At 36.7% G+C, this 25,799-nt stretch overlaps 4 protein-coding genes across 4 annotated transcripts; 3 read left to right on the forward strand and 1 right to left on the reverse strand.

Annotated features, from left to right (window-relative positions):
- Positions 1 to 1,986: 1,986 nt before the first annotated feature.
- Positions 1,987 to 4,436, forward strand: LOC119992899 (L-type lectin-domain containing receptor kinase IX.1-like). The gene has a single exon (XM_038839723.1). It carries the CDS (start codon positions 2,280 to 2,282, stop codon positions 4,248 to 4,250), a length of 1,971 nt encoding a protein of 656 aa, XP_038695651.1. The 5' UTR covers positions 1,987 to 2,279; the 3' UTR covers positions 4,251 to 4,436.
- Positions 4,437 to 4,761: 325 nt separating this feature from the next.
- On the reverse strand, positions 4,762 to 7,084 carry LOC119992903 (L-type lectin-domain containing receptor kinase IX.1-like). Its single transcript, XM_038839736.1, is given in 2 exon segments — positions 4,762 to 6,274; positions 6,277 to 7,084. Coding segments are annotated over 2 exon segments (1,938 nt in total). The 5' UTR covers positions 6,956 to 7,084; the 3' UTR covers positions 4,762 to 5,015.
- A 1,858-nt stretch (positions 7,085 to 8,942) lies between these two features.
- Positions 8,943 to 10,913, forward strand: LOC119992637 (L-type lectin-domain containing receptor kinase IX.1-like). Its single transcript, XM_038839437.1, has one exon. The coding sequence runs from the start codon at positions 8,943 to 8,945 to the stop codon at positions 10,911 to 10,913; it is 1,971 nt and encodes a 656-aa protein (XP_038695365.1).
- An 8,308-nt stretch (positions 10,914 to 19,221) lies between these two features.
- On the forward strand, positions 19,222 to 21,536 carry LOC119989435 (L-type lectin-domain containing receptor kinase IX.1-like). Its single transcript, XM_038834950.1, has 2 exons — positions 19,222 to 19,842; positions 20,167 to 21,536. The coding sequence occupies exons 1-2, from the start codon at positions 19,267 to 19,269 to the stop codon at positions 21,322 to 21,324; spliced, it is 1,734 nt and encodes a 577-aa protein (XP_038690878.1). The 5' UTR covers positions 19,222 to 19,266; the 3' UTR covers positions 21,325 to 21,536.
- The last annotated feature ends 4,263 nt before the right edge of the window (positions 21,537 to 25,799 follow it).

A 25,799-nucleotide genomic window follows, 5' to 3' on the forward strand; every position in this document is an offset into this window, starting at 1 on the left:
GGTTTCCATGGGCCTTGCTTCTTGGCAGGCTGAAAAAGTCTACATTACAATGGGCTGTGTAGCTCCCCAGTTCTGTAACTTCTGTTTGGGAAATTTTATATACAAACCAAAAATCTACTATCTTTACATTATTTTTAAATTTTTTTTGTAGTTTTCATAAATATTCTTGTATACAATGACATATTAACCTTTCAATGAAAATTCTAAAATTTATTAGTATTCCAGCCCCCAACCAGACAATATGTGTGTAAATTTAATAATTAAAATTCTAAAATTTTACAAATCAATGGTATATTCTTCTTTTCACAACTATTTTGTGTGTAGACTTATTATTTTATGATGTGATTTATCATATTGAAAAAGTGGTGTAAAAATAATAGAATAGTGGTGTGTATATAAAATTTCCTCTTTTGTTTTAGTATTTTGGGTCTTTTGGCTTCATTCGGGTTTTATTTAAAGAAGGAAAAATAACTTAAAGTTAGGGGTGTCAATGAGTAAGGCCTTGAGCCTTATTTTAATCGAGCTTGAGAAAGTTAGGCATGCAGACTCAAGGGCCTAAAAATAATAAATATTATTTTTATCAAATATAAATGTATGTATATATTGTAAAACAATAATCCTTCTAATTTGGGTTTGTGTTTATTTAATTTTCTTGCAATAATTTGATTATGAAGGATCTTTACCTGATGGTTCCGATCGTTTCATTTCATAATATCCAGTACAGGCCCAGCAAGAGGCTTGGGCTGGGTTAGTGGGTTTTTGCTTGACATTACAGACTTAAATCAGTTCTTCTTTTCAAAGCCCATCGATGCACAACTGTCTCGAAACAGATTACAGAACACAACCTCCTTGTCCTTGACTTGATTGATATACATCATACCCATATTTGGGTTATGTTGGAGGGACATATTTCCTGTTAGACTGCTGTGCCTAAACGGGTATATTTCGGATTGTGAATGGAGGGAATGCCGGTTCAGTGTTCGAAGAAATGCCTGAGAGAGATCCTATTATGGATGCACTCAACAGATTATTCTCAAGGGCAAATTCTAATCGTTAGAAGATTGATGGTTCTCGCAGGACAAGCGAAAGTATGAATCAATAACGCCTAACCAGGTAAAACTACCATCCTGTGCACTCTTTTAGCTTTAGTATCATTGCTTATATTATTCAACCTGGCATATGCTTGCATGGTTATTTTCCTTGAACTAGGTTCCCTTTCATTTCATTCACCCCTCATTGCACCGGTACATATGCACAGTAAGCCGAAAGGTTAATCGGGGCGAGATTAAAAAATTTTCTTGATCGATCACAGAATCCATGATCAATTGTCTTGCACTCAAAAGCACAATTAGTGCTTGAGCATTATGATACCACAAGATCATATTCCTGGTGCTACTAAGTGGATTAGTAATTATTCATTTAATAAGAAACGGACATGGCTTAGCTGTGTAAGAAAGGATTATCTTTTATCGATACCAATTCAGGTTTTATTAATATGATTGATGCCTGCGTTTACTAGTACATGCATGTAAATTATTTTCAAATATATCGGCTCACCATTTTTTCCTATGATTATGACTGGACTGTACAGCGTACTGAAATATCAATAGTCTCGGGAGTTTGTTTAGTCAAAAAGTATATTTTCCTGGAAGAAATATCACAGAAAGTTCCATATCCCTACAGGGGACATAAATCTAGTTTCTCTGCTTCAGACTAGGCGAGAACAAATCTAATCCAGAGAAAGTTAGGACCATTCTACATCAGAGTCTTTGGACCAATTATAAAAAAAAGAAAAAAAGAAAAAAAAGAAAAAAAAGAAAAAAAAGCTAATTAAGTTCATATACAAAAAAATAGATAAGGAAAAAGGGTTTTGGACATATTTGGAAGGAATAGCTAAGCTTTTTTGTCTACGAAAACTTGTACAAATCCAGGGCAACGGAAACATGGAAGGGGACTTGGTGAATGGGGAATAGTTCCTCACTTCTTCCAGTTCTATAATGAACTTTGACATATATACCCCCACTTCCTTGAAATTTCTACATGAACAGATTGAAAGTTGAGCATCTCCAAGACTTCAACATCTAAAAATAATAATTACTGAATACTGATAGCCTACGCTCCATTATGTTTTAAGTTTCATTTTCACAAGACTAGTCAAAATTGTACACTGGCTGTATACCTTAGCAATACAGGAACTACAGCAAATCAGAGTCACCAACTCACCATTATAAAATATTCAAGGGTCATTTTTTTTTTGTTGCATATCTTCTCAGCCTTCTATGGCCTCTTGCTTTCTAATTTTGCTGCTTCTGCTTTCCTTCATTTTCCTTCTTCCATCTGCTATTTCGATTTCCTTTCAGAAGTCTCGTTTTGATAAAGATGATAATAGCATATACTACGAAGGAGAAGCGAAGCCTTTTGTTGGAACCATTGATTTCACCAGCACAAATTATCTATGCCAAGTTGGTAGAGCCTTCTACACCAAGAAGGTGCCAATCTGGGATTCCAAATCCAGAAGGCTTGCAGACTTCACTACCCATTTCACTTTCAGCATCGACACTAAAGGCCGTACCTCTTATGCAGCCGGATTTGCATTTTTCCTTGCTCCTGTTGTATTTCCAATCCCAGTGAACTCAATTGGTGGTTTCTTAGGCCTCTATAACACCACAACCACTGGATCCTCTCATAACCAAATTGTCCATGTTGAATTCGACACCTTTTCGAATTCTGATTGGGATCCTCCATATGGACATGTGGGGATTAACCAAAACTCAATTTCTTCAGCAGTTACCACTCCTTGGAATGTTAGTTTACATAGTGAAGACATTGCTGATGTTTGGATCAATTACAACTCTACCACCACGAACTTGAGTGTGTCTTGGACTTACCAGAAAACCAATACTTATCGAGAGAATTCTAGTCTTTCTTACATTGTTGATCTGAGAGAGGTCCTTCCTGAGTGGGTTACAATTGGATTTACTGCTGCCACGAGTAATCTGCTAGAAAGACATACAGTTCTGTCTTGGGAGTTCAGTTCAAGCTTGGATATGGAGGAGGAGGACTCAAACGGAAAGGATGCCAATTCTTTAGGACTCTTAGTTGGTCTACCAGTTTCAGCAAGTGTTTTCCTTTTTGGAGCAATTATAGCTTTTGGTATTTGCCGTAGAAAGAAGCTGCAGAAGAAGAAAAGGAAGCATATAGCAGAGAAATCGACTTTAGCATCAATAAATGAAGACCTGGAAAGAGGAGCCGGACCAAGAAGGTTCTCTTATGAAGAACTAGTTTCTGCTACCAAAAACTTCTCCAATGATAAGAAATTAGGTGAAGGAGGATTTGGTTCTGTCTACAAAGGCTACCTGATAGATTTAGACATGCTAGTTGCTGTGAAGAAAATATCAAGAGGTTCTAGACAAGGCAAAAAAGAATATGTGACCGAGGTCAGTGTTATTAGCCGGTTGAGGCACCGGAACCTGGTGAAACTTGTCGGTTGGTGTCACGACAGTGGTGAGTTCTTGCTCGTTTATGAGTTCATGCCAAATGGAAGCCTTGATATGCATCTGTTCAACAAGAGAAGTTATACTCCTCTGAACTGGAATTTGAGATATAAGATTGCTCTCGGAATATCCTCTGGATTGCTCTATCTTCATGAAGAATGGGAGCAATGTGTGGTGCATCGCGACATCAAATCAAGCAATATAATGCTGGATTCGAGTTTTAATGTCAAGCTTGGAGATTTTGGGTTAGCTCGGCTCATGGACCATGAGCTAGGTCCCCTGACAACTGGGTTAGCAGGAACTTTAGGCTACCTTGCACCTGAATATATAAGCACAAGAAGGGCTAGAAAGGAATCAGATGTGTACAGCTTTGGAGTGGTGGCATTAGAAATTGTAACAGGAAGAAAGACAAGCGAGCCCTTGGAGGAGAACTCCGAAATGGGTTTGGTAGAGTGGGTTTGGAATCTTTATGGAAATGAAAATCTTCTTTCAGGTGTTGATCCGAGACTGCAATCGGATTTCGACATGGGGCAAGTTCAGTGTTTGATGATTGTTGGACTCTGGTGTGCTCATCCTGATCTCAATTTTAGGCCTTCAATAAGACAAGCAATTCAAGTGTTGAAATTTGAAGCCAATATTCCTAATCTTCCAAGCAGAATGCCTGTTCCTATGTTTCATGTCCCTGACATTCCTTCAATCGGTGTTACTGGTGAACCTTTGATGACTACTAATTCAGTTATTGAAGTGTCTCTTTAAGCTATCTTATCCCCTCAATTTCTGAGGCAAATCTATATGTAAATCTTTCAGTCTGGTTAGCAAATTAACAATTTTTTGCTTATCAGAAGTCTTGACAAACTTTTGATTTGTCTGTGTATTATTGGAAATAAAAATTTCAATGCAAGTTGTCTACAGAATGGAATGATTAAAGTTGGAGGCCATCAAGTGTAGTAATTTAGACCGCATAATGTGTTAAGGTGTGGGCTATGACTTTTTTGTGTACTGACAAAGAAAAAGCAAAGGGAAAGGGAAAGAGACAGCATAAAATCAATATTATTCATAATAATAATAATAATAATAAATAAATAAAGGAGAGTGGACAGCATCTAGTGATGGTAGATATGGGTCCTGCAGTAAAAGCACAGCAGTGTGATCTGTGTACTGAACTTAAAAAGTTAGGTAGGCCAAGGCTCATCCTTGAGCCTCCTTGTAGTAATGTAAAAATGAATATCAGGTATCTAAGAAAAAAAAATATGTGTATACAATTAAACCTAAAAAAACATTAAGCAGAATCAAGTTACATAAATCATCGGAAACTTTTGATGAAGAAGTTTTTCTACAATAAAAGTATCAAACCCAGTGAACAAAATTCTTATTGATCACTACAAGGTTTATCCTAAAACAGATGAAGGTACTCTTTTTCCCTCACTGTGAAGAGGATGTTTCCCAGTGTGAACTTAAACACTATGTCACTGTGGAATGACAGAACATCTGTGAATACATTAGAAGACAAATAATTAAACTTTAACGACCAATTTCTAGGATTGAACTACTGACTAAAGGTTCAGCAGAACATGAAGAGGCAGGCACATGAAACATAGGAACAGGCATTGTTGTAGGAAGATTAGGCATCACTGCCTCAAAGTTCAGCACCTGAATAGCTTGTCTTATTGAAGGCCTCATACTGTGATCAGGATGAGCACACCAGAGTCCAACAACCAGCAAACACTCTACTTGTTTCCTGTCAAAGTCCATGCGCATTCTCTGATCTGCTGATGATATCAGATTGCCACTTCCATAAAGACCCCAAATCCACTCTAACAAACTCATTTCCGGGCTCTGACCTGTAGGATTGACAGCCTTTTTTCCTGTGGCTATTTCTAATGCCACCACTCCAAAGCTGTACACATCCGACTCTTTGCTAGCTCTGCCCGTGCTTATATATTCAGAAGCCAGGTAACCTAATGTTCCTGCTAACCCAGTTGTGAGAGGACCTAGCTCATGGTCCATGAGCTTGGCTAAACCAAAGTCACCAAGCTTAACATTAAAACTAGAATCCAGCATTATATTGCTTGATTTGATATCGCGGTGCACCACACATTGTGTCCATTCTTCGTGAAGATAGAGCATTCCGGAGGCTATTCCAAGGGCTATCTTGTACCTCAAAACCCAAGTCAGAGGAGTCTTATTCCCAAAGATATGAGAATCAAGGCTACCATTCGACATGAATTCATAAACAATAAGGAGTTCGCCTCTGTCATGGCACCAACCCAAGAGCTGCACTAGATTCCGGTGTCTCAACCGGCTAATGATCCTTATCTCGGTTATATACTCCTTTTTCCCCTGTTTAGAACCTCTTGAAATCTTCTTGACAGCTACAGGAATATGCGGATCACTTAAGTACCCTTTGTAAACTGCACCAAATCCTCCTGCTCCAAGTTTCCTGTCATTTGAGAAGTTGTTGGTAGCTGACATAAGTTCTTTGTAAGAAAACCTTCTTGGTCCTGCTCCTTTTTCAAGATCTTCATTGATTGATGTTAAATTCACCATCTCTGCTGTTGCATCTGCCTCTTGCTTCTTCATTCTCCACCAAATACCAAAGACAACACTTGCTCCAACAAGCAAGACACCAAATGAAACTGGTAGACCAACAGTAAGGCCTAAAATTCTTTCTTTGTTTTCATGTGTTTCCTTTATATCCAAACTTGAACTGAACTCCCAAGATGAAACCAAATGTCGTTCGAATAGATAACTATTTGCAGCTGAAAATCCGATCATGATCCATTCAGTAGAACCTCTCGAAGATCAATGATGAGGGAGAGACTAGAATTCTCCTGAGGATTACTGGTTGATTTATAAGTCCATGACATACTAAAATTCTTTGTAGTAGAATTGTATGTGATTAGTACATCTGCGTTATCATCACTGTGGAAGCTTGCGTTCCAAGCTGTTGTGTTTGCTGAAGCAATGGAATCTTTGTTGATCCCAACATGCTGATATGGAGGATCCCATGCCGGATTAGAGAATGTGCCAAACTCAACATGAACAATTTTATTTATAGAAGAGTCACTTGTTGTGGTGTTGTATAGGCCTAGGAACCCACCAATGGAATTAACCGGAATCAGGAATCCAGCAGGAGCAAGGAAGAAAGCTAGGCCTGCAGCATATGATGATCGATTCAGGGTGTCGATGCTGAACGAAAAACGAGTAGTGAAGTCTGTTAGCTTGCTGGATTTAGGGTCCCAGAGTGGCACTTTCTGTGCATAGGTGGCTCTACCAATGTGACAGACATAAGTTAGGCTTGTGAAATCAATGGCTCCAACATTAGGCCTAGCGTCACCTTCATATACTATTCTGGCATCGGTGGGATCAAATCGAGGAATTTGGAAAGAAACTGAATAAGCAGAGGGAAGAAGAAGAACAAAGAAAAACCAGAAGAGAAAAACAAAGAAAGAGGTTTCCATGACTAGAGTCAAGAAATGAGTTGTTAGACCACTGTTACTTCTTAAGTTGTATCTTGTTCATGATTTCATTCCACAACTTGATCATCAAGTTTCCAACACCAGAGTTTGCTTTATATTGAAGAAAACTTCAATCAAAATTGACTTCATCATTAAAAATGTATACAGAAGAGTATCAACTTTTAAATGAAACATAAGAAAAATCTTTTACATTTCTAATATGCAAACCAACAAATCTTAGCTAAACAAATGTTAACTAGAGGAAGTCCCCTTAAACATCACAGAACTTTCAACAACAAACATTTCCACCCAAGTTCAAACCTGATAAAATGGATTTTTTACAACAGATGAATTTGCGCCGAGAAAATTCCAAATAAAGATTATATTAATTATTTAGATCATGTAGTATAATAAAATATTAGATGATTCTTATTGTTATTTATATACTAATGATGGTTCTTTTTTTTTTATCTTAAATAGTTTTTGTGAGTGGTTTCGCTAAAGGCATTTCTCTCTACAGATCACAATCTTGACCCATTCAAGTCCTTAGAAACTACATTTCTTTTTGACGTGAAGTCATGTCCTTCTCTGGTATCACCGTATGCATATGTATATGCATAAATACTTTTTCCATGGTAATCTACAAAGTTATCCATGGTGATGCTTAATCACAAAACCATTCCATGATCACAATGTGATAATAACGTGGCATCAAAGGATAATGATGGTTTTGCTAATATAAATCAAGTTGTGTTGCATGATGTGATAAATCTATGAATACCTCATACAACTCTGACCCGGCAATGAATGAAGCCTATATTAACATATCCTTAATTACTCTCTAATCCTTAATAGTTAATAGTATTAGAACGTGACATAAAATTTCCACAATATACTTGCTTGAAGTAGTTTAACTTTGATATGGCAAGTCTAAGAATTGACTTGACTAGAATTACTTTGTAGTTTGTAGGGATGTTGTTATCAGGCCTAACTTAAGTATTGGGAGAGGTTTAAATGTTCCTTTCATACTCTCAGAGTTAAAATCTTTTAAATTTACATCAGCTACTTTTTTTTATTTACGTCAGCTACTTATAGTCAACTCTAGGAGATAAATACTACACCAGAAGCATTTTTCTCCTGAAATGTAATTGGACTGCATAACTACTGACTGGCATGAGTGTTAGAGTTTGAGATTCTCTTTGATTTCATCTGTCATGCATTTACATATCTAGAGTTTTATGTGTTAGTATATTCTGTGGTCATAAGCATGTGTTATGACTTGTGTTAAGTGATAAGTAATTTGGTATTTGCATTACTGTGCATAGTTGGTCAATAGGTTCTAATGATCAACTGTAAATATTTTGTTGTGTAGCACTCGTGTGTAGTTGCATTTTGGTTCATTTTTTGTACTGTAACAAGCAAGAGAGCGATACAGATTTTCTGGATTCTCTACAAAAATCTCTCTTCATTTTCTTTGCTGTCTGCCTGCTTGTCTTTGTTCTGCTACAGCTGGTTCTTCTGTCTGCTAGCTTCTGGTTCATATAGCAGCAAGTTTTAGAGTGTAGACAAAGCATATTTCTGGAGCAGGTTTGACAGTGCTGCTACAGCAGATTTCTGATTGGTTTGATGGGAAAGTCAACCTTCATTTTTTTACAATGATTGGTTGTCCAACAAGATGATTCAGCCAGATCTGACTGAAGATTGGTTGAAACTTATGGTTGTTCCAATATGGAATTACAACATATAAGTAGTATTTCTATTCAGTCTTTTCTGATTGTTTAGAATAGTCATCTTAGTTAAATGCTTGATAATGTGTTTCAACCTTGAGTCTTGACCATACTCTAGTGACTGCTCAAGCAGACCAAGTCTTTCTATACATTTTTCTGGATGCGACTTCCTCGTTATGCAAATTTTTATGTCAATATAAGAGCTATAAGCATATATAGCAGTGAAACTGCAGAAGTCCGTTGCATGTTCTGTCTATTTTTCCATGGATAATTCTCTCTTGTCATGTTTACTTCGCTCCTTCTGCTTCCTCTTCCTTTTCTTTCTTCCAACTGCTAAGTCAATTTCTTTCCAGATAAATCGCTTTGATCCGAATGACCTCAGCATAATCTATGAAGGAGATGCAACGACTTATGTTGGAGTCATTGATTTTACCAGTGAATTATACTTTTGCCACATCGGTAGAGCTACATATTCACAAAAAGTGCCTCTTTGGGACCCTGATACTAGAAAACTTGCTGACTTCAATACCCATTTCTCCTTCACTATTGACATAGAAGGCCGTGCCTTGCACAATTATTCTGCAGGACTTGCTTTCTTCATCGCTCCTGTGGGATTCTCAATCCCACTGAATTCAGCTGATGCTTACTTAGGCCTATATAGCACCACAACAAGCGGCTCTTCCAAGAATCAGATTGTTCATGTAGAGTTCGACACCTTTTCGAATCCAGAATGGGATCCTCCTTATGAGCACATTGGTATCAACAAGAACTCAATTGCTTCTGCAGTTACAACTTTTTGGAATGTTACCCTTCACAGTAATGATAATGCTGATGTATGGATTACATACAATGCCACTACTAAGAATTTCAGTGTGTCGTGGACCTTTCAGGCAACCAATGATCCTAATGAGAATTCTAGCCTTTCCTACATCATCGACCTAATGGAGGTTTTACCGGAGTGGGTCTCGATTGGATTTTCAGCGGCTACAGGTTATAACATGGAACGACATAATTTGAATTCATGGGAGTTCCATTCAAGTTTGAATATCAAGGAGACAAGGGAAAATCAAGCTAGAACAAGGAGACCAATAATACGTCTAGCAGTTTCACTAGTAGGAGCTTTGATAGCCGGGGTGATTATAGCATCAGCTGTTCTGTGGAAAAGGAAGCAGAAGAGGATGGAAACAGAAGAGACAACGATGAACATGACATCGTTCAATGAAGACCTTGAGAGGGAAGCAGGACCAAGAAGGTTCTCATACAAGGATCTTGCTTCAGCGACAAAAAACTTCTCAAGTGAAAGAAAATTGGGCGAGGGAGGATTTGGTGCAGTCTATAAAGGATACTTGAATGATCTAAGTATTCCAGTTGCTGTCAAGAAGATTTCAAGAGGTTCTAAACAGGGGAAAAGGGAGTATATAACTGAAATAAGGGTCATTAGCCGGTTAAGGCACCCGAATCTGGTTCAGCTCATTGGTTGGTGCCATGATAAACACGAATTCCTTCTTGTTTATGAGTTCATGCCAAATAGAAGCCTTGACTCTCACCTATTTGGCAAGAAGCCTCCCCTCACTTGGGTTTTGAGGTACAAGATCGCCCTTGGAATAGCATCTGGATTGCTATATCTTCACGAAGAGTGGGAGCAGTGTGTAGTGCATCGCGATATCAGATCAAGTAACATAATGTTGGATTCTAGTTTCATTGTCAAGCTTGGTGATTTCGGCTTGGCTCGACTCATTGACCATGAGGTAAGTCTTATGTCAACTGGGTTAGCAGGAACTTTTGGCTACATGGCTCCTGAATATGTATGCACTGGTAGGGCTAGCAAAGAATCAGATGTGTATAGCTTTGGAGTGGTGATCCTGGAAATTGCCACTGGAAGAAAGGCTACCAATATCATAGAAAATAACTCAAGATTTGCTTTGGTAGAGTGGATTTGGAGTCATTATGGTCGTGGAGATCTTCTTTTGGCTATTGATGAGAGACTGCACGGGGGTGGTTTCGACGACAAACAAGTGCAGTACTTGATGATTGTTGGACTCTGTTGTGCTCATCCTAATCACCGTCTAAGGCCTTCGATGAGGCAGGCTATTCAAGTTCTAAACTTTGAGGCTCCACTACCAGATCTCCCAATGCAGATGCCTGCTCTTGCATATCATGCTCATCCACAATCATCTCCAACCAGCACTGATGGACTTTTGACATCTTACTCAAGCCTTGAATACGGTCGCTAAATGAATGATTTCATCTGAGTTTGCTATTGTGTAAATGATGTGTGAATGAACCTTCATGTTTAAGTAGAAATGTTGGAGAGGTTTCTGTCAAAAAGGAAGTCAAACTTTGCTGGTACTGCATCAACTCGGTCACTTGTTTTATGCTCTTTATATTATTTTGATGGGCCTTTTTGGTGACATGGATTTGTTCTTGTATTGGGCCACCCATTCGGTCTAATCAGGTCCGCAATCCTTGTGTCTAGCCTTGCTTAAATGGGTTTTGGTTAAATTGAAGGTTTAGATTGTGCATAAACTTGAGGTGTTTTGAAGCTGTTTTTGTTTTTGGTCTTTCAAAACACTGGAAAGGGCTAAAAACGTGATGCGTATTTTATTTTGTCAAAATGCACCACCTAACCCTTTGGTTTTAGGAATTAACAGTGTCATTAGCCGTTCATGTAACATATAACTAAATTAAACTAGTCTATCTGTCGGCAATTAGTACTTTATGCATTCTGAATTTGATTTGTCTCCTATACCCCTCACATTTTGTAAGGAATTCAAATATCTTGAGTGTGTCCAGTGTTCCCTCCCCCGACCAAAAAAAAATCGACATTCATTAACTCAATTCAAACATGTTTAAGTTAAGAATTTACATAAATTTCTCATAACATAATTTTTTTTTTTGAATTTCGGACTTGAGACTTAATTTTTGGGCTAAGTCTGACCCGAAGCCGACTATATGGGCTAAATTCAGGCCAGGCCCGAAACCCGACCAATTACCCGATACGAATAAGTCACAACAAGATATATGTATATATATACATATGTCCTCTTCAGTGATCTTCTACAGTGCCTCATATATATATTATAAATTTTCTCATGAGATCTTAAAATGAGATCCTAACTTTTAGGGATCAAAACATTTTTTTTAAAATTTTAAAAAAATATATTTGTATTTTGATGGTATGAAAATAAGGATTCTCTTAAATGAATACACACACATATTCGTTTGATGCAAGCAATAGGTGATGTTGGTACTGCAGGTCATTCACTTGCTCATGAACTCGCAGCTTCGCCTCCTTGTCCTGGGATTGCCGTCTCAATTTGGGCCATGTACAACTCCCCCGCAATTTTATCTTCATGGATTAATTGGGCCTCAGCCCGGCCCAAATTCCGATTCATTTGGGCCAAGGGCCGACATGGGCTGCCATTTTCATGTCGAGCCCGGCCGAAAACCCAAATGCTAATTCTGGGTTTGGGCTTGGTCTTATATGTTCACGTCAGCCTGATGCCGACCCCTAGTGTTGGATAAGGGATGGGTTGATACACTGATTGTATTTTCAGATGTACAGATGTACTCCCAGAAATTGGATTAAAATTATATTCGAACGAATGCTACACTTCATATCAGCTGAAAAGTTGCCACTTCTAAATACAAGCAACCGATTATAGAAACCCTACATTAGATACCACGACAGTTCCTATTTGAAATGTGAGTAATACATCAAGAAGTTTTTAAGCAAACAAAAAACTGAAGGCCAAAATAAGAGTATTCATTCCATCAAAATAGTAAAAATGTCAAATATTATACTTACCGGGGAAGTAGTTTATGTCAATGACGTAAAAGACATATTTGGTGGCAAGTTCTTGTATAATGTCTATGGTGAACAACTGAAGGCCCTGCAAAAAATAAACTTGACAGATAAGTAAAAGACTAGAGAACTATGAAAGCAATGCCATATCACTCGATTATAGAGGGAGAGAAAAGTATAACTAAATTATACACAACTAAAAAAATTCATGTAAATGATGTATCAACCAAAAACCCATGAATCAAAATGCCTAAAAAATAATCAAACTTATATAGAAAGAACAGAGAAATAAACTTTAGATGTAGAAAAACACATTACACACCTGAGAGTGATCAACATTTCGGTTAAAAAAAAATAACAAAAAGAATTAAGCATGTATCTTCGCTGTACCTAGCATTTGCGTTTCTGACAATCAAGTGAGACTATGAAGCTGTAATCCTTGCTTCCTCAGATCTCCGTCCTCATTCTCCGTTACTTTTTATACGGTTCTTCTGTTTCGAAATTTTCAGGGAGACGCAGTTCTAGTGATTTGATGAGCTCCTGCTTAGCTTCTTCCTCCAGTTCGTTGCCTCATTGCAGATTTGGCTAAGATATTAAGAGAGAAATGTTTTTAAAATGCAAGCAAGCCGGCAGCAATTTGCATGTAAATTGCAGTAAAAATCTCCCTGATGTGATTGACTTTTCAGTGGAAATTTATTTATGTTTTCAGTAGTGTTGCAAATGGCCTGCACATAAATATATAAAGGCGAGAGAGAGAGAGAGAGAGAGAGATCCCAGAGTTATTTCAGCATGGTAAGCTTTGATAAGAAAACCTTACATGAATATAACAGATTTGTTGGTTGTCTTTTTCATGGTAAGCTTGATAAGACAACCAACATATAATGCTCAATCATTAAAGACTAGTTTGACCAAAATAAAATTCACAAACATACCACTAAATTTCTAGTTGAGACACAGCTTCATATCTGCCTGTGAAATAAAAAGCTTCTTCAACTCCATCACCATGATGCACATCCATGTCAATATATAAAACATGGGCATGTTACTTAAAAGAATTTATATATGATCCATAATAGACATGCTTCATAAAATACAACCCAACAAGAACATGTAGCAACATCTTGAAGCTAAAAGACGCAACCTTTCGAATGGTTGTTCAGTTGTAATGCTGTGCTTTCATAGCACACAGAGAATCAAAGTAGATAAGTGACTTGTTACCTGCATGAATGCTATTAATAACTATTTTAGAAAACCATAAAATAGTCAAATCCAGTTTGAAGCACAAAACGAAAGCAGAAGCAGCAATAATATGTGCAATAATGATTAATTTTCGTCACCAATTATTGTAAACTGTTTCACAGAAGCCCAATTAGCGATATGTAGTCAATGCATACTAAGCAAATCAATATCAAAAGAATGACACAAAATAGTAATTGGTAATGAAAATCAGCCAAGATACACAGCTACGAAGAGTTTATGAGCATCGTACCATAACATTTTTCAGATCTTAGCAGGCTGAACGCATACAACACACATACGGGAATCAGTTGCACGAAATTAGTATAAACAAAAGTTAAACATGAACATAAACAGGTAATGATATATAGAGATAAAATCAAGCAAGCCAGGTAATGATATAAACAAACCAAACTTTATTCCGGAAACCATTACCTCGTTAGGTCTCAACTCGACCCATACACGTAGACGTAGTCATTTCTTTCTAATGAACTCGTAAATTAAAATCTCAAAAACTTCCGACTCCTCATAAGAGAAACAAAACCCCTAATAAAAGCTAAAAGATCAAGTCTAGGGCTGTTATTGGTACGGCTACCGTTACCAAATACGGAATACCGTTACCATACCAATTCTTTTGGTAACTCAAAAAATGTTACCGTTACCGTTACCAGAAGAGTCGGTATACCGATCGATTGGTAATGGTAAGTCGGTAATTGGTAAATTAACCAATTCTTAAAACCTATCTAAAAGAAAAAAAAAATGCATCAAGTAGCATTGTGCTTAATAGTCTATGAGACTACAACACTTTCATCTTACCTACAATACCAATAATAAAAATGATAGATTAATGAGAAGGATCATTGTGCTACATGTGAATAAGAGAAAATACCTATCAATCGGAGAAAAAAAGAAAGGAGAATTCACATAATATTATTCCAACAATCTATAACGGAAAATCTTTCATTTCATTAATTTCTAATATTTTTAGTATCCGAAGTGTTTTAAACTCTATAGCAGGAAAGCTAAAAGAAACAAGATAAATGAAGATAAAAGACCATAATGGAAAGGGAGAAAAAAAGCATGTAATCAATACCAACAAAGCATTTTGTTATGTAACAAACACTGCTTTAAAGTTAATGAAATTGCTACGAGTGATATATAAATGATAACCCTAAAAATAATCAACGGTCTAAATTAAATTAGATCAATCTAATGGTCATAATTAAATAAAGCTAAAACTGAAAATAATATTAATATATATGTCGGTAATCGGGAAATTTACCGGTTTTGAACTTTGCTTACCGTTACCGTTACCGAAATCATCGGTAAATTTACCGTACCGAACAATTGGTAACGATATACCAATCTTTTGCTATTTTCGGTAACCAATTTGTCGGTAATGGTATACCAATGGATAATTTACCATACCAGTAACAGCCCTAAGATCAACCATAGAGCTCACCACAAAAAGCCACCTAGCAATTCAAAAAAGATGAGCGTTATTTGAACCCCAAATTTAACTAAGTGCACCCAATTTTAATACACCCCAATTAAAAATATAAAATTATTGCGTATATCATTTTTTCTATTTTTCCTAAGAACACAATGTGTACCCCTAATTGTAAACCCTAAATCTACTACTCTGCCTCCTCTCTCTTCTTGTTCTATTTGAGTTCTCTCTTCTTGCTCCAATCCTTGCTCTTCCTCCTCCTCTTCTTCATGTCTTTTGTAACTAACCTCTTCATCTCCTCATCCTTCAAACCTCCCCATATTTTTGAGCACACCAACTCAATGAGTCCCGCTCATGCTTTGGTGTAGACCCATACGACAATCTCTTCGGTAATCAACTCGTGTGTGGGTGGACAACCTAGTCCCAGTCATGGTGGAGGTAGTTCAGTCCTTCGGCAACATCGGTGAGGACTTGACAACGATGTTGCCAGCATGTAGTCATAGACGAGCACAAGTCGCCCTTACGGCACCAACCTCACATTGGGACGAAATTCTTGTGTTGAAGCCTTCCCATACTTGAAATCTCTGCCATGAATTCTATGAGGCCTTGTTTGCCAGCGTGGCAGGGAAGATGAAGGTGAAATGAGAGTTTTGGTTGATTTCTAGAAGACGAACCTGCCAAGATTGAAAGGATTTGGGGCTTATCTGGTAGGGACATTGGGGTATATTAAGAATGGGCCTTCTAACAATATTTTGAGGTATAGTTAGTAAATCGTGGGGTTCAAATAGTGCTCTTCTTCAAGAAAATCCCCAAAGTTTCCTTACCGAATTTTGACCCCTACATCGTAGATCATCAAAAAAAATCCGAGAGGACCACATAGAGGCATGAACAGCCAACTACGGAAGATAAGAGAAGTCAAAGTCTTAGACTTCAACATCTTAAATCATGTGGCACCCAAATTAACACAGACCATTGTAAACTGGCTCTGAGTTTCCCACTGGTAATCTAAATTAACCTAAAAATTAGGTTTAGGGCGTCTTTCAGTTTTCTTTATTTTCCCAGGAATGACACAGACAAACCATATCTAAAGCAGCATACCTTGTTGACTCGTGCCTTGAGAAGGTTTGTGATAGGGCCGGTAGCGAAGATGCTAATTGAGGGAAATGAAGAGTCGCATGAGATAAAGTAGTAATAAATAAATAACAGTAATATATTAATCGTGATAATAAACCCACTTTTCAAATCAATAATTCCTAAAAGTCATTTCTATCTTCTTTCCATTTTACTCTCTCTAAAATGCAGAAGTCCATAGATTGGTGGAGAGGGTTACCTTTCCATCATCAGAGGCATATGTCATTAACAGGCAAATAAGAGAGATTCTTCAACTCGAAGACCCTCTCCTCCAAGTCTTGCATGATTATTCGAAGAAGAAGATGAGTCTTGGCAATTTGTTGGAGATGAATGAAATCAACCTCCATTCTGTCACCATAGAAAAGCAAGGAGAAGTTTATGACATCGTTACTAATTTACAACCAGATATAAATCAAAAATGGTGTGAAAGTTTGAAATATACTTCAATTGGGTAATAACCTAATACAAATAATTATTGATGAAATGACACATCATGGTATAGGTTAAGCATTGGCGACACTAGAAACATATTCATGGAGCAGGTTTATAGGTAGCCCTAGCGACAAGTTTATAGAGCGGGTATGGCATAGGTATTCTGCAAGCTATAGATAAGGGGATTAAAATTTTCTAGGTCCATTAAATTTGTGTTATTGAAATGTAAAGGAGATTTATCTCAAATCCTATAGATTATCTCTATATATTTTCTAAACATAGCAACACTAAGTAGAAATTATAGTTATATATTATATATTATAATTATATTGTTATAATTCATCTTTTCTTGAAAACATCGCATCCTTGTACAATTATAAAACGTCAGGGGTATACCATAACAAGTCTATAACGCACAAACATCACATCCTTGTACAATTATAAAACGTCAGGGGACATACCCTAACAAGTCTATAACGCACATATTCTAAGTTAGTACATTGATATTAAAATTTTGAAAATTGTGGAAGTTTGAATTATACTTGAATTGGGTACTAACATAACTCTTGTACCAGAGATGCACCTAGCAAATCGTTCACATATACGGTGTGTTTAGTATGAGAGTAAGAATTTGGGGGTATAATTTGTTATCCATGTAAATGTTACAAGGGTAATAATAATTATGGAGAATAATTGTTACCATTGTTTGGTAAAGAATGGTAAAATTTACCCAAGCATTCATAACTCTTGTTTGTTATGGCTATACGTTACTGGTGTAATACCATTACCTTTGTTTGTTATTATTGTAATTAACCAAACTAGAAAAAAAGTAAGATCATGTTTTTTTTTATTTTTTATTATTACGACTATCATGTATCAAAATTTAAAAAATATAGATACATATGCATGTATATATATACATATATACACACACACAGACACATATTATATTATATATATATATAAGTTTCTAGTGTGAAATTCTCCTCGTTGGAGCTTATTTTCAATTACCATGTGTGAGGAGCTTTTTAGGGATTTAATTAAGGGGGTAATAGATTAGAGTAAAACTTCCTATTACTTTTTATTACCCAGGTCCCTCTACCAGTAAACTTTATGTATAAAAAATAAGCTCAATTACTAAAATTTATTACAGGAGTAAAAATTATACTGACATAACAAACACAAGTAAACTTAAAATTTAATTACCCTTGTAACCATTACACCCCATTACCCGTCTACCAAACGCACCAATAGTGTCATCTATAAAGATTTTGCCTCCAATCTAAACTCCAACTAACCACTTCAGATACAGCTATGAAGACAGGTTTGTCAAAATTCATCCCACTTTTGACTTAAAATGCAGTCCCACTTGTTTCAAATAAATGGTGAAAACATAAGTCTACATTTTAGGCTCACACTCTTATTGTTTACTATTAGTTTGACTTTGATATGAAGTGTCGATGTTATGGACTTCAGGGCAATTTCATTTCTGTTTGGGACCCAACCGGAGATAACCCTTAAAATTTTGACCGAACTTTCACAATAGGCCAATACCAACTCCAAACAGCAACTTTTACCGAACTTTCACAATAGGCCAATACCAGCTCCAAAACAGCAAGATTAGCAGCCAATGTTTTAAAAACCGGATTTCGAATCGTGCCGGTAGGCCACTGATAAACAGTTTGACCGGTTCAACCAATATTCTAGTTTGATTTAATTAATTTAAATTTTGATAATTCATAATAAATTATAAAATAATTGTAAATTATTAGAAAAATTAGAAAAATACTATAAATTAAATCCATTTAAATAAAATAATAAACACAATAATAACACTCTCAACCGATATTTATATCGGAAACCGGTCAATTGAACTGGTATTTGACCAAACCGGTATTTAATCGATATTTTATTAAATTGTACCGGTAATCCCTCCAGTTTCCGATTCAACCGGTCAACCGATCGGTTCAACCGGTATTTTAAAATACTACTAGCAGAAGACAATACATCATTCTTCTCTGCCGTATTGTCACCTCGAAATTCCAGGAGAACTTGGACGGCAATGGCATCGCTTGCATTGTATTGTGATAGACAATTCACTATTGTACTAATGGTCTTGATTCAATTTTATATTATGTGACGGAATTTGATTCTTTGTCTTCTTCCCTCTGTTTCCATCATAGGTTTAAGTCCAATGACAAAATCATTGGGCGTGCCACCAAATGGAACCTCTACATAACCCAACTCATATGCATAAAACTTATTCCTGCCGGCCTGGTTTAACTTAATTAATCATCTTTGACAACCCATAATCTGCTATTAGAACTCTTCTTGACAATGACAATTTACTAGCCCAACTTTGATCAAATGCTCATCACGAGGATGGACCAAGTAATTTATTTGACGGTTTATATGCTTTTTACCTAATCAAATTGATTAAATAACTAATCTAGTTTAACCATGAAATAAGAAAACCTTATAGTTGAACTACTCATAGTTTCATTCTCTCCATTCTTCACATGCCTTCTCAATCATGGTTTTCTTAAAACCATGGCTTCTTCATCTTCTTTTCTTGCTGTTAATGGTTCTTAATGCAGAATCACTCTTCTTCAACTTCTCAACATTCCACACAAACATGCCAGAAATTGAATTCCAAGGAGATTCATTCTCTTCAGGGGCAGTTCTTCAGATCACAAAGAACCAAGCAGATGCAAGCCTAACAAGCAGTGTTGGTAGAGTTTCATATTCACAACCTGTGCATATTTGGGACTCGAAAACCGGCAAAGTCACAGACTTCACCACCCACTTCTCCTTCATCATGAAATCCGTTGATCTCAACTTGTATGGTGATGGGATTTCTTTCTTTCTTGCTCCATTTGATTCCCAAATCCCACAAGATTCATCTGGTGGTTACCTAGCTCTGTTTAGTCCAGAAATGGCTTTTGATAATCGTACCAGTAATCAGATTGTAGCAGTTGAGTTTGATAGCTTCAAGAATACATGGGATCCAAGCGATGATCATGTCGGAATCAATGTGAATTCAATTATTTCAGTCACAAATGTCACTTGGAGAAGTAGCATTAAGAATGGATCAACAGCAAATGCTTGGGTAAGTTACAATTCCACTACAAGAAATCTAAGTGTCTTTCTAACTTATGCTAATAATCCAATGTTTAGTGGGAATTCTAGCCTTTCATACACTATTGATTTGACCAAGGTTTTGCCTGAATGGGTTAGAATAGGATTCTCTGCTTCTACAGGTCAGTGGGTGGAAGCTCATAACATTCTTTCATGGAACTTTAATTCAACTTTGAAGGAGAGAAAGAAAAAGGCTAGTATTAAAATAGAACTTGTGATTGGTGTAGTTGTGGGTTTTGGTGTTTTGGTTTGTGGGTTAGGACTGTCTTGGTTCATATACTGTAAAAGAATGCAGGGAAGTGGAGATGAAGATGACGATTATGGCATTGATGGCTCAATAGATAATGACTTTGAGAAGGGTACAGGGCCTAAAAGATTCACATACCGTGAACTAAGCAGTGCAACGAACAACTTCTCCGAACGAGGGAAGCTTGGAGAGGGAGGATTCGGGGGTGTTTATAAGGGTTTGTTGAGTGAATCGAGCACAGAAGTGGCGGTGAAGAAGGTATCGAAAGGATCGAAGCAAGGCAAGAAGGAGTACATATCAGAAGTGAGGGTAATCAGCAGGTTAAGGCACAGAAACTTGGTTCAACTCATCGGATGGTGCCACCAGCGCGGTGAGTTACTTCTTGTCTATGAATTCATGCCTAATGGAAGCCTTGATTCACATCTCTTCGGAGGGAAGAAAGCTCCATTGACATGGACAATCAGGTACAAAATAGCACTTGGTTTGGCATCTGCATTGCTGTATCTCCATGAAGAATGGGAACAATGTGTTGTCCATAGAGACATCAAGTCCAGCAATGTAATGTTGGACTCAAATTTCAATACCAAGTTAGGCGATTTTGGCCTCGCAAGGCTTGTTGACCATGAATTAGGCTCTCAAACAACTGTCTTAGCCGGAACCATGGGGTACTTAGCCCCTGAATGTGTGACAACAGGTAAGGCTAGCAAGGAATCCGATGCTTACAGCTTTGGAGTTGTTGCTCTTGAAATAGCCTGCGGACGAAGGCCTGTCGAACCAAAACAAGAACCAAGCAGAGTGAGGCTTGTAGAGTGGGTCTGGGACTTATATGGACAAGGCCGATTTCTGGACGCTGTGGACAAGCGATTAGACAACGATTTTGATGAGAATCAAATGGAATGCTTAATCACAGTTGGGTTATGGTGCTGTCATCCGGACTACACTCTGCGTCCATCGATCAGGCAAGCGATAAATGTGCTTAATTTTGAAGCTCCATTGCCTAGCCTTCCTGGGAAATTGCCTGTGCCAACATACTATGCTCCTCCAATCAATATCTGCCAATTCAGCAATACGTCTTCGTTGTTAGGATTGACGGATTCGGAGAAGTATAGAACTCAGTGTTCTTGTAGCAGCTGCTCTACGAATACTACAATGTCAGCAGGATCTACAAAAGCTCTTTTGAATTCGCCGAATTCTTCTATTTTGTGATTGTATTGTGCCTTGTTTTGTTCAACATATCGAGCTATACAGTAGATGTGTGTCTATATCTAGACCATGTAACTTGGTTCCTCGTAAGACTTCCTGTTTCATCAACTGTGGAAATTTTCTTTTCTTGACAATCTCATCTGAGGAGATAGAGACTGAAATTATTCTGGCTAATCATGTGGCTATCAATCATCATTGCCAGCTTTTGATGCTAACTTTAAATTATAACCTGATGGTAATGGTATGTATTGTCTCTTCTTTCTTGCTTTGTAAGGTAAACAAAGTAGCTTAACATAGAACCACCTCTTAATTAGTGTTAACCTATATCTAGTTTTTGTCATATACCACAGCTCATTCCATATTGTGTCCACCCACTATAAGGAATTCTCTTATGCAGACTTAAAATACGGATCAATGCGAACTTATATTTTCGTCGTTGATTTGAAACATATGATACCCAAAATAATTATCTATTTGTCATTCCACTTATCCGCACCATCAAAAAATGAAATGTATTTTAAATCTCTACTTCAAGTTTGCATGAGAGAATTCTTATTTATGCATATGGCGATGACAAATTTTTCAATGAAACTAAGGAATACATAGGTCCGTTTGGGAGTGATGACAAATTTTTCGTGAAAGGCTTTGTACAGGAGGGTACGTGGAAGAATGGCGAGAGAGACAGACCCAAGGAGAGAACTGGTCTGCAGCGAAAGCTGTCTCGGATGTCCAACACGTGGCACGCCCAAAGTCGGAACACATCACCATTTGTCCTTTTCTCTTTGTTTGGTGTTCTCTTCTGTGTCTGCTTCAATGGGTTTGGTTCCCCTTTCTAATTTTGGGCTTCTTATTACGACCTTTTGTTGATGTGGAGGCCAACCCGTGCGTTTTTGTTGGCCCTACATCTTCTGGGGATTGATGTAGTGGGAAAATTTTTATTTATTCGACTTTCATTATAGAGACGAATAATGCAATCTTTACAACTCTACGTGTCAAAATTAATATCTCCTACGGGATTGACATCACTCAATTGATTGGTATATATATAAACACTTTGCATACAATAAATACGTTTTATAAGTCTAAAAACCAATGACTACGACTCGTGAAGCACAAATCTGTTTGTACAATATTTATTAATGTGTGTGGGCGAATATAATTCGCAAAAAGCGTATCCGTTCTATACAATAAAAATCGTTCATTAAAATGCATTTCGTGAGGTAATCGTTTTTGTTGGGCCTATGCACCATGGATTGAGTTATGGGCCTCTTGAGTTACCCAAGATTATTGGGCTTAACGTTATACTCCCCATTGCATTTGCCATTAGCCCGAGGCCCAAAGCAAGCAACACAAACTTAGAAATACTTTGCATAAAAATAAGCTAAAGTTGGATTATAAGAAGAGAAAATTTTCCCTTTTTATCTTATTTAAAAAAATAATTAGTGAAGAAATTAATTTACTTACAAACAGTGAGACTGATTGTGATAGCGATATAACATTTGACCAACATGGGTACGTAGTTCCTGCTAATTAGTTAATTGCACTCCGACCAATATACAGTTATAAATAAATGTTTGTTCTATCTTCCATTAATTTTCTTCTTATTAGAAACCGGCAAGTCTTTTACATATTAACTTTACCTTCCCCTATAGTTAATTTTGGTCTCAGCTTCAAATCCCCCTTAAGAATGAATTAGACTTGTAACCGAGAAAGACACCGTGCAGATTTGTCTGGACATTCGATGTTTACATGTGTCACTGTAACGTTCATGTGAAGTCCAGATCCCTTAATCAACAACCTAGTTATGTAATTAAGTAGCATGAAATAGAAAAATAAAGTAGTAGTGTTGGGTGTCAATGTAATACTGTTTCTGGTTTGGTTTCACGGGGATCCAGCCACCTCTCTCAGTCTCACGTGTTATACTCACCTCTCTCTCTGTCCCTCTCTCTCTCTGTCTCTCTCTCTCTCTCTCTCTCTCTCTCTACTTCATATATACCATACAAATATATGAATTATGATGTAATGCAGTCTCTACTTACCTGTTGACGTTTCTTCTCCACCATAGATATATACATTTCCTTGGGCGCTACTTGCGTCCCAATATTTCCATCCATACAAACACAATATATATATATATATATATATATATATATATATATATATATATATATATAGGACTTGTTTGTTCCTTGTAGCTACCTAGGGTATGCAATATTTTTATGCTATAGTAATTAAAAGCGGCTGATCTAGTGATGCTGTTTCTATAAACCCTAACAATGTATATCTATAATCTATCCCATCTAATCTCAATCAATTATACACAACATTAATTATTTGTGATTAAGTAGTTCTACTTCATATATATATATATATATATATATATATATAAAGTAGTAGTGTACTAGTGTTGTATTGTGTTCTATTTAAGTAGAGAGAGAGAGAGAGAGAGAGATTTGAAGTGGATAATTCTGTATCACTCGTCAAGTCCTAACATAAATAGCTTTGCTGGAAAAAGAGAGTACCCTTGCAGTGTGTAGTATGTACACTCCACTATTGTACTTTCTTTTCTATCTGCGATTCTTTTGATTCCTGAACCCATAAGATGTCAAAATCAAAATCTAACTGAGAGATGATATATCATATATTATGTATGTAATCAATGCGCCTGTGAGAATGATTCAATAACTTAAAAGTACATAAAAACAATGTACAAATTGAAAAAGTCCATAAAGACCCTCAAGAGTTAAAATAAATTAGCGATAAAACTTGCTTGGCTCTATTTTTGAATAAAAATATTGTTCATGTTGTTAACGGTTAGGGTGGAATACGGATGATCATCGATATATATATATCTATATATACACATATGTCCAACATAAGGTATTGTTTCTAGTTGGTCACTTGGATACTGACAATCCCACCTCCAAGAGATCATGAGTTATAGTTGGGGGAGGCGAGATCATTTCTTAAAATAAGGTTGGACACATAAATTGACTTTTATATTGGGCGTCAAAAACTACTTGTAAAATCTTTCTTTTAAGTTTCTGAAGTCTTTACCCTCATGTTTGCTTCTTTTTTTTTCATGCGGACTTCATAAAAGTTGTCAAAACCCGTGGCTTCCTAGAGGAAGGTTCAAACCTTACTCGAGGAAGGGCAATATGGTATGAGTCTCCTTTTTTGCATAAAACATAGCTTTTCTTTTCAAAACATGAAATTCATATAAAATATAAACTTTAGACAATATGATAGTTCAATTTAATCCAAACGAGACAAAAACAAATGCAATGATGGGTATAAAATAATGTAAATAATGAGTATATCAGGGCGGAATACAGATGACGATGGACGTATGATATAAACAATTAGACCAAGCCTTGACCGAAATAGAAGTTTAAGCTAGAGAAAAATTGATGTTTAATCACTTTAGGCTAAAAGGGCCTAAAATAGGGTTGATTAATTATCTTCCAATCTCAAATTAAAGTATTAGAGCATCCACATCAGATTACCTAAACATGAGTCTGTCTGTAAAATTTAGAGATTTTGTCAAAATAGAGCTCTGCATCAGATTACCTAGAGGTTCCCTATTTTACAGAATATGAACAGTAGTTCCCTACATCTAGAGAACCACTATTCACTTCCCTAAACATAAAATAATATTTTTTACTACTTTATTTTCTCCTCTCTCCTCTCTCCTCATTTTTTCCCTCCTCTCTCTCCTCACTCCTTTCTTTCTCTCTCTTCTTTCTCTCTCCTCTCTCTCTCCTCACTCCTCTCTTTCTCTCTCCTCACTTTTTCTCTCTCTTCTTTCTCTCTCCTCAATTTTTTTTTCTAATTTTTAATAACATTAATTTATTATTTTAATTAATATATTGTTTTAAATGTAATTAATTTATTATTTTAAATAGAAGTAGTTTATATGAATAGAATAAATAAAGGAAAGAGAAATAAATATTATTTTAATGCAATAGAGAATATGATAGGTAATCTGATGCAGTGTTGATTGGATAGGGAATCTGTAAAATAGGGGAAAGTGACATTTTGTCTGTATTTTAGGGAATCTGTTAAGAGAAACTGATGCAGATGCTCTTACAAGCTGCTTTAACTAGTAGGCCGGGGCAGAAGGTGTTGTACATTCTCAAATTAAATTATTTGACACGTGTTGGGAGTAATTCATGTATTTTATGGGGGCATTGTAATAAAGTGGAGGGGGTGGGATAAAAGGGACATTACGAAGGAAGAACTGGACCAAGGCTGGCAGAGACCCACCGCTGTTGATGCCCCCCTCTTCATTGACTGACTGAATCCTCCTGTCCTGTCCTTTGCTTTTGCTGTTGCTGCTGCTGCTCTGATTTCACTTATAACCTTATCATCATCATCCATTCCATCAAATCATACCCCAACAAAGTACTAGAGTACTTGTAAACTATCATACCCATCACTCTGTTCATGAATCATAACCCACTTCCTGCACCCACATG

This window comes from Tripterygium wilfordii, chromosome 3 (genome assembly GCF_013401445.1).
Source record: "Tripterygium wilfordii isolate XIE 37 chromosome 3, ASM1340144v1, whole genome shotgun sequence".
Lineage (NCBI taxonomy): Eukaryota > Viridiplantae > Streptophyta > Magnoliopsida > Celastrales > Celastraceae > Tripterygium > Tripterygium wilfordii.